Raw genomic sequence first — 15,108 nt, 5'->3', positions numbered from 1 at the left:
ATATAAAAGGAAAATTACCCGCAGAGGATCTGCAGTCCAATGGAGTTGATTTCTTAACAGCATCAGTACAAGCTAACCTATATGAACAGTATCTTTAAAGTGCTGAGAGCAAATATTTTCAATGTATTATATTACATGCCAAGGAAAACTATCTTTCGCAAATGTCAGTGAAATAAAGACATTTTTAGAAAATCAAAAGCCTTCAACAGAATCTCATTAAGGAACTTCAACATGAGATACTTTGGGAAAAGGAAAATAACCCTAGAGACAAGCTGTGAGATCCATGAAGGAAGCCGTGGATGGGTAAATACAAACATTGAATTTATTTTTAAAAAGCTGAATTCATGAATCCCGGACGAAAACAAACAGACAAAACACCCCATAAATAAAATCAGAATTAAAGTAGTCAAAGGTTCCTATATGAATCTGGAGAAGGATAAACATATTAACTTTTGACTTGAATTTGGATGCTGAAGTCTGTGGGTAATCCCTAAAACAGAAACCAAGTATATAATGTCCAAACTAGTAAAGAGGAAAAATGAAATAAGGGGTAAAAGTGGTTTAAACAAAAAGAAGGCAATTTTTTTTTAAATTTTAAAAAGAAACAAATGTTGGAAGAGTGGAACAAATAAAAAATAGAAAATAAACTTCAAGGCATTTCTAAATGTAAAGATGTTCACAGTGTATTGTTAAAAGGCATCAGGAAATAGCCGAAAACTGGTAACAGCTTCAGTATGAAGCAAACATTGTCAGGACTAAAAGGAGAAACTGGGAATTTTACCATATTCAGGAACATGTTTAATATACCTCTTTCAGTAATTGATCAGGCAGACAATTCATAAGAACTTAGTTGATTAGAACCACACAGTTGATAAGATTGTCCTAGCGGACTTAACTAAAATTTAATTCAATGACTAAAAATGACTCAAGCCCACAGGTGACACTTAGGAAAACTGACGATGTTTGAAGCCATTCCAGAGATCTTAAAGTATCATACAGATCACATTCTTTGACTCAACACAATTGAGTCAGGATTTGTTTTAAAAATGGTTTTATTGGGGCATCTGGGTGGCTCAGTCGGTTAAGCGTCCGACTCGATTTCAGCTCAGGTCATGGTCTCAGGGTCGTGGGATGGAGCGTCAGGCTCTGCACTGGGCGTGCAGTCCAATAGAGTTGATGGAGAGACGCTCTCTCCTCTGCCCCTGCCCCTCTCCGCCCCTCACGCTTTTGCTCTCTAAAGAGATAAAGTCTTTAAACAAATGTATTTTGTTTTACGTAGCATTGTGTCTTTCAGTGTGTTTAACCTATTAGTGGTTCTTTTTACGATTGATCTGACTTGGGTCTGAGGCGGCTAATGTCATTTTAAGATAAATTTCAGTTTTTGTTGGGGGACAGGGGACAGCTTTGTACGTATTTCCCTGGAGGGCCTTGAGCTCGGTGTTCCATCAGCCGTAGACAGAAATTCTGCCCCACTGCTAACCCTGGGGCTCCTGCTGTTGTTATCAACTCTTAGCTCCTTGACCCCATTCAAAACTGTAGACGAATGGCTATCATAACAAATAAAACCAGATAACACGTGTTGATGAGGATGCAGAGAAATTGGACGCTTTGTACCTTGCTGGTGGGAACGAGGAAATGGGGCAGCTGCTGTGGGAAATGGATACGGTGGTTCCTCAGACATTTAAACATAGCATTACCATATGGTCCAGCCATCCCACACCTGGGCACACACCCAAAAGAAGGGAAATCAGGGCCTCGAATACATATGGGTGGCCCGTGTTCGTATCAGCCTCATTCAAAATAGCCAGAAGGCAGAAGAACGCATAAGTGGATGGACAGACGGCTGAGTGCACAAAACATGGTCCGTCCGTACCCTGGAATATTATTTGGTCTTAAAGAGGAAGGGGGTTCAGACACCTGTTGCAACACGGGTGAACCTTACAGACATCATGCTGGATGAAATAAACCCATCCTGAAAGGATGTCATATTATTCCGTGTCTATGAGGCACATCGAGTAGTGGGAATCAGAGAGAGGAACAGAATGGTGGTTGACAGGGGCTGGGGGAACGGGGATGGAGGGGTCCGTGTTTCCTGGGTATAGACTTGACGTGGAGAGATTAAAAAGCTCTGGGTACCCACATCAGTGATGGTTGTAGGGCGATATGGGTGTACTTAATGCGAGACTACTGCATACTTAAAACAGGTTAAAGTGGTGAATTTTAGATTATGTCTATTTTACCACAATAAACAAATAGATAAAAATTGCCGTGTCTTCCACGGTTCCTGGGGTGTTGATACACTCATCAGTCTTAATACTTTGAGAGAAGCCAGCACTGTTTTCCCCTTCTGAAGCGACTCTTGCTACAGCATAGAGGCCGAAACAAGAGTATTATCTGGGGGTCTGTTGCATTTGGGTAGCACTTCTTGTCTGAAGAAAGGTTTTATGTGTCCTCACCCATTTAACCCTTGTGACAGTCTTATACGGTACGTAGTAATGTTCCCTTTTAATTGATGTGCGAAGGTGAGGCCCAAGAGATTAAGTTGTCCGGGACCACTGGGCCATTAGGGTGCTCAGGTTCAAGTACTTACCTTCTCACTAAAGCCCCTGATCTCGCAGTGGACAGAAACAGTTGTCGACTTAGCGTGAACTTAATAATTCGGATGCCAAAAGCGAAGTGCTGTGCTTATTAAACTGAATAAAGAGAAGGAGAAGAAAGGTAACATTATTACCACCTTCCCAGTGACCCAAGAATACTGACTATAATGACTCGACGCTCTGAACCCTACTCACTTATTCGTGGCTCTTCCCCGTGCTCTCTTTCCAAACCTGAGTCACGTTTAAACTCTGGGTGGCTGTTTGTATTTTGGGGCTCTAGCTTCTGAAGATACCCTTTCATTTGGGGGGTGGGGAGAGGGTGCAGAGGGAGCGTTCCCTTAAAACTCATTGTTTTGGGTTGTATCGATTCAACTTTTAATCTAAATTCTGGAAAATTTTTGTCTGATTCCAATAAAAACAAGAGCCAGGTTTTCTCTCATTGTCATGCAAGAACAGTTTCATTTTGGGTCTTAAATTTCCTTTTTTACTGTTTTTCTTAGATTGGATGGCTGATGTAAATGGGAGAAACCTGGCAAGGCACCATCACAACCCTCAGTCATTTTATGAGTCTCCCCTACTCCCAAACCTTCCCCCAGGCCCCAAACAAAATGGCTGGGTCAGTGCAACCTTCAGATTCCCAGCACACGGCTAGCATTCACTTTCCTTGGAAGCCTGCCATCCATAAGCTAGCTCCGAACCCTGACTCTTGTGCTTCCAAAGGTTGACCCAGTAGCTTTCTCTGTCTTTGGGAAGATTTGGTCCCTAACGGAAGGGGGATGGGGCTGACACCCCCTTGCTGGGAGGAAGCCTCCTTGAATCTATTACTTGGGAACCAAAATAACGCTCCCTGGAGGATGATGGGTGACTGGATTTTTTTTTTTTAAGATTTTATTTTGAAGTCATTGCTACACCCAACATGGGGCCTGAACTCAAGGCCCCTAAGGCCGAGAGTTCCACGCTGTGTGGACTGAGCCTGTCCTGTGCCCCACGGGTGACAAGATTGAAGGGTTTGAACTCCTGGGTCCTCCCCTGTGCGAGGTATCGCTAACATCTAGCCTGGCAGGTTTAACACGGCATGTTCAGAGGTGGTCCTTCTGTGTCCTCTTCCACGTTGTTCCAGCCCCTGTGGGGACAGGCTCCTTACACTGTATTTACCGCACGGATTCCAAAGTCAGCTCTCCCACCTCGTGCATATAAAAATATTTGGAAGCCCTCACTTGACTTTAAAATGCTCACAGCATTTTGGGACTCCCCCTTCCCCTGCATTCTGCTGTAAAATTCACAATCCAGGATTCTCTGGGCAGAGAGCAGTGGAAAAAATGAAGTACTTAAAAAAAAAAGCTATCATTCAGGCGAGACCACAGGACCTTTTCTTTTGTCTGTATCGGGAGTATTGCTTCTGTTCTCGTGGCTCCCTTCAATGAAGGCCCTGCTCAGTGCCAGAAATTGTGCCGAGCTCTCCCCGGCCGTTCGTCCCATAATCCCCACCACAGACCTGTGGGATCGGTATTGAAATTCTGATTTTACAGAAAATGAAACCAAACAAAAACTCTGAAATGGAAGAAAGGTAAGCGGGCCCGTAGCAAGTTAAGTGACTTAATGTTGTGCCACGGAGTATTTTTAGTGTGTAAAATTGTTCAGACACAGCTGGCTCAACTAGATCATTGTCTTACCCTCGACAGTTCAAAATGAGAATTTTCAGAATCAGGCTTGCCAGCCCCTGTCAGACCTTACACACTTCAATATTCTCTTCTTTCAGCGAGGGGCAGGGGAGAACCAACTGTCTTATAATGTCATGCATTTTATGTTTTTAAAGATTTTATTTATTTATTTGAAAGAGAGAGAGAGAGAGATCACAAGTGGTGGGGGGGGTGGGTAGAGGGAGAAGCAGACTCCCTGCTGAGCAAGGAGCCTGATGCGGGGCTCGATCCCAGGACCCTGGGATCATGACCTGAGCCGAAGGCAGAGACTTAACCCACTGAGCCACCCAGGCGCCCCTATTTCATGCATTTTTAGATCTATGATTGCCTCCCCTCAACTTTCTCTTCTACATGATTTAAAATCATAATAACAGGCAGACTCTTAACGTTCCTGTCAAGACTATGTTTTGTAATGCCTCAGCCACTTTGCTCTCACCTTAAAACTTGATTCAATTTTCTGTATTCCACCAAAGAGTGAAAGAGACGAAGGTGACGTGCATTATTTGAATTTGTGGAAATGTTGCAAAACTAACACATAAACTCCATGGCAAACAAAAATGGAAAGTAGTTCGTAGGATGAATGAGGAAGGTTTTACTCTTAGTGCTGCTTCAAAGATAAAGAATATTCGGAAGTCAAGCCCATTTTTAGAGAGAAGCTTGATTTTTTTTTGAACATGGTAAAGATATTTTATTCTGTCACTTATATAATTTCAACAAAATATTTTGCAATCCATTTAACAGACAATGAAGAAGCGTTTATTGAACATCTACTTTGTTCTCAGAATTCAAGGAGAGTATAAGCGATACCTGAGAAACAGCTCCTGCCCTGGGGAACTTATAATTTAGTGGATGAGAGAGGGTGAACACACTGATCAATTTGATTTTACCCAAGGCAGAAATTACTAGATGTTCCTTTTCCCCTTCCTTCTGGATCTTTAGTAGGATCTGAAAATTTGTTCTCTAATATACATCATGACTCTGTCCTCCTCTTCAGAGAAGCTTGATTTTGAATTTCAGAGATAGTCTAATTTGGTGCTCAGAGATTAGAATCTGTTTCCCTCTATTTATGGTCTATTTATGGACTATTTATGGTCTGCTTATTGTGATTCGTTCTTAACCCTGGTTTGAAAGGCTGACAGACGTTTCCCTCTGACCTGCTTCAAGCCGTGTCTTCGTGTTCCTCTTACACTAGAGTCGTCCGAAGTCGGGCCTTCCCTTGTGGTTCATACCACTGTCCCCTTTGGAGTCACCCACTTGGAGGATGACACCGAGGACGTGCAGGGGCTCATCTTCCAGCAGCTGGAAGGCGTCTTGCCAGGGCTCCCTCGGCCAGTTGCGACCCAATGCCAGAAGTGGAGACATTCGCAGGTAAGAGAACATGCGTGTGAGGACACAATCTTCTTCATCAGAACTCCCTTTTTCTCCTCTCTGTCATTCCGTAGTCCAAGAACGGAACTGTGGGATCCCTGGAGCCAATATTTGCTTGCCCCATGTGTAACCGTAAACTTCTGTGGGTCTTATTAGCCCAGTTATTTCTCAAGGAGAGCTGCGTACAGTTTTCCCCCGAGGTCATGTTCAAAATCTAGCATCGCAAGACTCACACACCCTGAAAAGCTGGGGTTTCGTATGCAGGCAAGGCAAGTTGTAGATCAAAATGCAGCTGTTTCTCTGGGGTTTTTCTAAGTCAGGACTGTGGTTACATAGAAACCACTTTAACCTCCCAAATTTTCTGCAAGAGGTCACATTAACCTTGTAAGTGTATTTTGCTACCACAATTTTCATTTTTATTAAGTTCCCACTTTGGTTTTGACTGCCGCCAGCCAAGCTCCTTGGGGGGACCAAGATGAATACCTGTGTAGTTCAGCTACTCGAGTTGTTTTTCTGGGTTAGATAAACCTGCTGATCCCTCCACCAACTCAGATGCAAGCTCTTCACACTAAGTAAATGTTGACTTTTCCGGAAATCTCTGCATATACCAACAGAAGTTTGTGAGTATTTGTAGAAAAAGTCTTTTGATCTGTAAACTCAATTGTAAAACCGTTTGGGGGACAGTGGAGCACAAGGCAGAGGAGAAAAGCTGCAGTGATTTTTCTCCCCCTCAGATCTCCGAGCCCGGTGGTTAGCTGATTGATCAGGGCTGTTGGGCACCCAACTTGGGAAACCTTTAGGAAAAAGGGTATTTTGAGAAATTGCAGCAGATTCTGTATATTTTACATCTAGGGCTTTCCAAAATCAGAGGAAATGGTAAATTACTTTCTAAAATATTACGGCGTGCCTGTGTGTTTACCTGTGTCTTCTCAAGTTCAATTATACGGGGAACCTTTGGGGAAAATATTTACTTAAATGTATGATGGTCACTTTAGAAGACTTTACTCTTTACTTTTAAAAGCATTGAAAACCATCTCGATAGAGAATGTCTTTAAGTGCTAGTAACTCAATTGTAGGTCGGCTTGAAAAAGAAGACAGGAACATCATCCTGTTGCTATAATTTGAAGCTGGATGTATTACACAGCAAGTCCTTTTGCAATTTATAAATACTCTTGTGACTTCTGCAAAATAATGAGCTGAAAAGATGGGTTAAAATCAATTTATTTCTTCAAATGTCATGTGTTAATAGAAATAGATAGGCCCTAACCACAAAATGACCCATCCGAAGTTGTGCAATATCACAAAATTTAATAAAAAATATCAGAACACAAACTACATCCAAACCCTAGCCATGATTTTTATTACAATTTGGATGTTCTCTCTTGAAATGAGCCCAGTGCATTTATAGCTCTGTTGTCACAAAATCTACATTGGCTGCAAAGTCTAAAAGGGAGTAAGTTGTTTCATTAGAAGTTAGAGGTTCGCATTTTGCAATATTCCTACCCTGCCCATGGTATCTTGCGCATCATTCTACAGAGTGTAACATTATCCTTTATGGCAGAGATCTTGCCTACATGGTGAGATAGAAGAAGGTGATGATAGATAGATGATAGATAGGTAGGTAGGTAGGTAGGTGATAAGTAGATGGACAGGTAGGTAGATGATAGATAGAGGATAGGTAGATAGATTATCTCCCATATCACCTTAGAGAAAGGAATAAGGAATGACAGGTCCAAAGATGTAATAGGATTTAACTACTTTTCAGTTATTAATCCCAAGAGAACATCTCACCAGTGCTTTTCAAAGCTCCATTTTAACTTTTGAAATTTGACATAAATGTGTGCCCCCCTCTTCCCTTGCCGTCCCAGAACACATGCTCTACCTTCAACAAGCTCACAGATGCACGTGCATGAGTATGGTCTCCTACATGCGTAGACTGAAGGGGAGGATTGTGTAGGACCAGGAACAGAAAACAAAGAGGAACAACCCTTTGGTTTTGAACTTCCATTCACCTCTGAGCAGAGGTGCAGTCCCCATACTGGGAAAATCCCATCCGTGTCTTCTTCCAGTCTGGGTCCTACTCTGTGTTCCTTTTCTTTTCCTCCTCCCCCTCTCCTGTTCCACCCCAAAGAGCTCTAATTCTTCACACTCCCACCCCTTTCATCCCTCTCCCCCTGCCCCTCTTTCTGATGAACAAATAATAGAGCTTTTCAAATCCTCATTTTATGAAATCCTCAAGAGACCACAGAACTGGCATTCCCCGCCCCAGGCAGCAATGGGTGGCGTGGATTCCCCATCCTTTGTCTCCATTCATTTTATTTTTTCTCTTCTTTTGCGATCCCTGCACTGTGCAAGGTAGGGGAGAGGAGGGAGAGAGCGGGGGAGCATGAGCGCCCATAGTGAGCAGGCCAGGAGCTGGGCCATTCAAACATGGGCTCTCATTTAACATTGAAAGTAGCCTGACAAGGTTGCCAGTTTTAACCCAGTCTAGTGATGAGAAAACGGAGGCCTCAAAGTCATGAAATAAATTCTCGAAGGTCCCTTGGCTCAGAACGACAAAGCCGGTCTTCCCACCAGCTGAGTCCTTCATTCTCCCTCAGGCCTACCACATCATCTTCGCAGGTGCTGGAATTAGAATGAAAGTTACAGAACCACAGTGACGGGAGGGGGGAAAGAGGTCTGTAGGTTACTCATTTAGCTACTCATTGACTCAATAAGCATTTAACGAATGCCTGTGGCATGCCTGGGACTCGGCTCCCCCAACCCCAGAGACTATGACTGATTCGCTGACAGCCTTCTCCTGAGACACCGAGCTGAATTTTTGGTCTTGAGTAAGATAATGGTGTGTTCTTGTGGGCGCTGCTCTGCCAGGAGGAAGGAGGCAGATGAAGGAGGAAGGCGCGTGTCAAAGACTCGGGAGCTGCTCTGTGCCTCCTGTTTGGTTTGCCTAAAACACTTGAGTCGGTGGTTCAAACAAACTTAGCCAAGCAATGGCAGGTTTTCATGGTTCTCAGTCCTCCCCTTGGTGCTCTTTGCCCTCCAGAATTTAGATGTCCATCCAGTTGGTAGAACGGGATGTCTAAGCCATGCGTTGCATGAAGGCTTCTGTGACCGACGTGATGTGTTAATGCTTTCAGTAGGAGAGTTGTCACTGGAGATGTCTTTCTGTTTACCTGGACGGGACAGGTGATCAGTCCGATGACCCTAATACTCCCTGATATTTGCTGTGCTTTCCCCCCTGATTTCTGGGCTTCTTGCGATGCCTTGCTCCAACTACCGGGAGTGATTTGCTTGTGAGTTGAACTCTGATTTCCCTCCCCCTTTCTTGAGTCCCCCAAAATGCCAGTGGTTCTTTCCCCTGCTTTATTTAGCACACTCATGGAGTACTTTCTTTAAAAACGAACCAACCAACAACAACAACAAAAAAAACTCTCACCACTGAATGTATTTTCAAATACCAAGGAAATCGGGAGAGGAATGTACGGGGACGGAAGGAATACGTTGGTGTCTCGGGCAAAATAAATGGATCTGGACTCACTTCTGAAGCTTTTGTAGCACAGTTAGAAATCAGGTTTCTTCTGTGCTTACTTTTTTTTTTTTTTTAACTTGGTCTTTTGCCTTGTGAGGGTGTCTTCTCTCTCCCCAGTCGCTGTCTGTTCATATTTTGTAAGAAGAATCATGATCTCTTAAGGAATCTGATAAAAGCTGGGGAGCCCGGGGTGGCGCAGTTAAGCCTCGGACCCGTGATTTCCGCTCAGGTTGTGATCTCAGGGTCGTGAGATGGAGCCTCCAGTCGGCCTCCACGCTCAGCGGGGGGTTGGCTCCACAGTATCTCTGCCCCTCCCCCACCCCCACTCGTACGCTCGCTCTCTTTCAAATAAATAAATCTTAAAAAAAAGGAATCTGCTAAAAGTTATGAGCTTGAAGGTTCTCATCACTTCAAAGTATACATGTACATGTGACCACAGAAATTTCATACAATTATGAGGATTTATAATCAACCTAAAGTCCTCCCCTGAGTCCCCCGTCTAGAGTACTTGCTATAAAGGTTATTCTACTATAGCCTGCATAAATCAAGAACTACTCATGGTCCGGTCTTGTGTTGCAGTCAGGGAAACACAATTCTAAAACCAAAAGAAATTTAAAATACAGGCATATCTTATTTTATTGCACTTGGCCTTATTGCATGCCATAGATGCTGTGTTTTTTACAAATTTAAGATTTCTGGCAAGCCTGGGTAGAGCAAATCTACTGGCGCCATTTTTTTCCCTCCAACAGAATGTGCTCACTTCCTGTCTCTGTGTCACCTTCTGATAACTCTCACAATATTTCAAACTTTTTCCTTATTATGATATTTATGATGGTGACCTGTGCTCAGTGGTTATGTCTGAAAGCTCAGACGATGGCGAGCGTTTTGTAACAATAATATATTTCTAAATCGAGGTATGTACATTTTTGAAGACATAATGCTCCTGCACACTTAACTGACTACAGCATAGTGTAAACATAACTTTTATATGCATGGGAAACCAGAAGAATTTCATTTGACTGGCTTTATTACAATCCTCGCTGTGGTGGTCTGGAACCGAACCCTCGGTATCTCCAAGGTGGGCTTGTAACTCCAATCTTTACAAGTACGTTTTTTGCAACTTTAAAGAATAGCCAACATTTGTGATCCTCGCCAGCACTTTTGGAAGTCTCTCTTCTTATTCTCTGTGTCTCCCGCTTCTGGAAGCTTCCCCACATCTTCCCTGTGCAGCTTCACCTCTTAATTCCCCACCAAAGTCTCTCTGACCAGCAGCTCTGTGGGCTCGTGTCTTCCCTTCTGTCCTTCCTTCAGCTTCCTGTTCACATTCTTCACTCTTGACTCTATCCTCTTTCTTTTTTTTTTTTTTTTCCTCTTAAACAAGTAACTCTTTGCCCTTTTTAGTGCAATTCCCCATTCTGGCTTCCTCATTACCTCAGTTGGCATAGTCCTCACCAGGAATAGAAAGAATAAAAGAGAAAAGAAGAAACGTACAACAGCTTACAGCCAGAATTTTCCTTAGTTGTTCGGGTTCCGTGGGGGGACAGGTATGCACCCAGAAGAGCCCGAGATCCCCCAGTACTTACACTCGTGCCCCGTGAGATTGATTTCGGGTGTGTCATGGTGTCTAAGTCATCCCTGGAAGGTCAAACGGCAGTTCATATTTTCATTTTTTTTCTTTCTTATATGCATTTTTCCATTATATCGCCCTTGATATCCTGTTTTGTGTGGGTTGGAAATAGAAGGCAGTGACTGATTGTATGAAAATGCCAAAATTATAAACCCCAAGGATTGTCCTCCTGAAAGCAGTCAGTCACCTTATAAACTATATCCTTATTCCAACACGAAGGAGCCCATCTTTCAGAGCCTGGCATGCATTCTTCGACCTATCATTGGTTGGATCAGTTCTTTCAAATTTGAGCTTAAATTCGATGTTTTAGAAACAAAGCCATTTGGACTTAAATCTTTTGAATAAAATGGATGGTCAGTTTTGACACTTTTCTTAAATGTGACAGATTCAAGCACTTGGCCTCCCGGGATAAGTACTCTAAAAAAAAATAAATAAGTAACCATTGTGTTTATCAGTTCAAGTACGTTCCCTTTGTTGCTTCCTAGTTCGTGTACAAGGTAAAATCATACTGCTACTGGTCCTGTGATTTTTCTCCCATATTTGTGCTTTATAATTTCTGGATTTTTAAAATGATTTGATTATGTGTGATCTTGGACTCTGGCGTCAGACAGATTTCAGTTCCAAGCCCAGCTGATGGTGGGACTCTGAGCAGGGTAGACTGGTACCCCCAGCTCCAGGGCCCATCTGTGACCAGTAACGACTAAACCTGCCTCCCGGGTTGGAATGAAATGGGGCAACACGGTAGAAAGCATTTACCACAGACGCCGGGACGAAGCAAGTTCTCAGGAGGTATTACTAAATGGGTCACGAGAGGAAGAAGAGAGGACGTGGGGTCATTTCCTTGGCATTGAGCTCGAGTGTCCCTGTCACTTGCTTTCTTTTCTTGACTACCTCTCTCTTAAGATTTTATTTATTTATTTGACACAGAGAGAGAGGGAACACAAGCAGGAGGAGGGGAAGTGGGAAAGGCAGAAGCAGACTCCCCACTGAGCAGGGAGCCCAATGTGTAGGACTCGATCCCAGTACCTTAAGGTCATGACCTGAGCTGAAGACAGATGCTTAATGACTGAGCCACCCAGGTGCCCCTTGACTACCTCTCTTCATGGCCACTTGCTCTCCTACTTTTTTGTTTTTCTTACTCTCCTTTTAGAGTTGCTCTCTCTCCTCTGTGTTCTCTTCTTCACTTATGCCAATAGCCCTGGACAAGGCATGTTTCTGAAGGACTGATTCAGTGCCAGGTGCTATGACCCTTAGTCACACCATTGGGACCGTTGAATAACAGAGCAAGGTGAGACCAAAGAGGTGTATTTCTGTGGATGCAAGGAACTGTTGTCAGTTTTTTTTTTTTTTAAGTTTATACATTTTTCAGCTTCTTTCTGTTTATTCCCAGACTGACTTGCACATTCTTTAGTGTTTGGTAGTTAAATACACTACTGCCATTTATGCCATGAGTCAACATTTCCTGGCATGACACTATGGCCATATGAGCACTCTTGCCTATGGGTCATGAGTTTCTGGTAAAGTATGGTGGGGCAAAGAGGCCCTTTGGGATCGGTGCACTCTGGCATGACCCAGTCCCTCAAGATCAAGGCACATAACAGGTGTCAGCCCAAACCATTCCATTGTGTCATCTCCTACCACTTTGTCACTAGCCCGTTACTGACGATTGCTTCAGTTTATTATGAGGTGGCCGCACGTGTGTGAGATCATTGGCTGAGAAGTTCTGATCATGGAATTAGGGAGGTACAGTCACAGTTTAATGGAAGTTTCTATGAGCCGCTATTTCCTCTTTTCACAAAATTCCAGATTATGCAAACTGTTAAATGTTTCAACACATGGGCATTTAATTAAATCCTTTTTTCTTAAGTACTTCTAAGACCAACCTTGCCGTACATTCTGTATCATAGTTTTTCAGAAGAACTAATTATTTTGAGCAGCATTCGTTGATGGAAAACTTTTTAAGGTGGGCTGTGTCATTTCTCCTGGACAAATGCTCTATCTGTTCATCTGTCGTCCATGTTATTACTTCAAACTTGGTGACGGGTGTTACCGTATGGGTGTGGACACTCCAAGAGAAGTAGGCCCTCTTCCAGCACTGTCCTATAAAGGGTAAGTCTACTAGATCTATTGAGGGTCGACATCAGTATTATGCTATAAAACTAACAAGAAACTTCAGCTGCCAGAATCTATTTATGTCCACATTAGAAATTAATAATATATATGCAAGTTTCCATTTCACACACCTATATTGAGCTCTTACCCTACGCCAGACATTATGTGGGATTTGACAGGCTCAAAGACAGCTCCCTTCCTTCAAGGAGCTGGCTGTATAACCAGCAAAGCTGACCAAAGATCAGATAATCATGAGATAGTGTGGTTTGCTATAAAAAAGTATGTATAATACACTCTGTGAACACAGAATTTTTTAAAGATTTTATTTATTTATTTATTTATTTGAGATTGAGAGAGAGAGAGAGAGAGATCGTGAGTAGGAAGGAAGGACAGAGGGAGAAGCAGACTCCTCAGTGAGCAGGGATCCCAATGAGGGACTCGATCCCAGGATCCTGGGATCATTACTTGAGCCGAAGGCAGACGCTTAACCAACTGAGCCACCCACGTGCCTGAACAGACAGTGTGAGGAGAGTGGTAACACATAACTTCCTAAGAGAAGATGTCACTAGAAATAAATCCTACAAAATAAAGTCAGACAGGCAAAAGGGATGATGTTGGAATGACGTTCCAAGAGCAGGTGTACTTTCCCAGAGGTGGGAGAGTGCAAGGTCCATTCTTTCTTTTCACCTTGATCTTTGCACCTTGGTCTAAAGCACCTGTATAAACACGACAGCCCATGTGATCATTTTATTATACTATATGTGTATATATATATTCATTATATAGTCTCTCTATATAGTCATTCTCTCTCAAAAATGCCATTTATTTTTTATTTATTTTTAAAAATATATTTATTTATTTTAGAGAGAGAGCATGCAGTGCCAGTTGGGGAGAGGGAGAGGGAGAGAATCTCAAGCAGACTCCCAGCTGAGTGCCGAGCCTGACACAGGGCTCAGTCTCCTGACCCTGAGATCATAATCTGAGCCAAAATCAAGAGCCAGACACTCAACCAAGTGAGACACCCAGGCACCCTACAAAAAATGCCATTTATTAATCCCCTAGTCTGTGTAGCTCACTGGGCTTTGTACTTAACTCCCCTTCAGCTTGCAAGCATCCTGTAGAGTGTCCACTCCTTCCCCATTGCACAGATGTGGAAGTTGGGAAGTAGAGGCTCAGTACTTTCTGTGAGGTTCTTCCCCTTAAAGCTGGCAAAACCGGAATTCAGCCACAGGTCTGTTGAAAAGCCAGTGCTTTCAAACACCTCACTCTACTGCCAGTAATTGTTTGAATTCTGGCTTTCCCCCAATTATGACACATTCTTCTATCATCATTCTTTTGCTGCTGTCAGCTAGAAATAATAGTTAACATTTATGCTCTGATTTTAGAAAGCACTTTTCTACTTCTTTTCATTTGCTCCTCACAACAATTCTGACAGATCAGGAAGTAAATATGACTATCTTTGCTTCAAATGAAGAAACTGGGGTTAATGTTGCAGGTTTTATCTAATATGATGCAACTAGTAAGTAACAAAATAGAAATTGAAATGTTTCATTTTAGATTCAAAAGTCCACATTTCACATTCTATGCAAAAATTAACTAAATGTGGATCATAGACCATAAAACTTTAAAACTATAAAATTTCTATGTGAAAACAGGAGATCTTTATGATCTTGGGTTTGGCAATATTTCTTAGATAAGACACAAAAATCACAAACAATAAGAAAATAAATTGATAAACTGGGCTTGATCAAAATTAAAAACAATGCCTTTGAAAGACACTGTTAAGAAAATGAAAGGTTAAGACACAGAATTGGAGAAACCATTTGTAAAAACATATATCTGATGAGACTAGTATCCAGACTATATAAAGACCTGTCACAAATTTGGTAATAAGAAAACAAATGGCCCAATTATTTAAAAATGGACAAAAAATTAGGAAGAGCAATGTACTAGAGGAGAGGTATGAATTTAACCATGGAGACATAAGAGATCTACAATGAAAACTATAAAATATTGCTGAAAGAAATTAAAGAAGACTTAAATACAGGAAAATATACTGTATGTTCATAGATTGGGAGACTTAATTATTGTTTTTTAACTAAACTCTGTGCCCAATGTGGGGCTTGAACTCATGACCCTGAGATCAAGAGTCCCGTGCTCTACTAACTGAGCCAG

The 15,108-nt window shown here is 42.4% G+C and overlaps 1 protein-coding gene across 5 annotated transcripts in view; it reads left to right on the top strand.

The window, feature by feature from the left end:
- The window catches only part of RNLS (renalase, FAD dependent amine oxidase), a 262,250-nt gene that overhangs the window by 215,082 nt on the left and 32,060 nt on the right, over positions 1-15,108 (top strand). For all 5 annotated transcript variants that reach the window (XM_080822618.1, XM_080822617.1, XM_080822615.1 and 2 more), the window contains exon 6: positions 5,490-5,665. In XM_080822618.1, the coding sequence (XP_080678744.1) occupies positions 5,490-5,665 (176 nt within the window). The remainder of the gene's footprint in view (positions 1-5,489; positions 5,666-15,108) is intronic.

This window comes from Martes martes (genome assembly GCF_963455335.1).
Source record: "Martes martes genome assembly, chromosome: 14".
NCBI lineage: Eukaryota > Metazoa > Chordata > Mammalia > Carnivora > Mustelidae > Martes > Martes martes.
The sequence above is the reverse complement of the archived record's forward strand: the minus strand, read 5'-3'. Positions and strand labels throughout refer to the sequence as shown.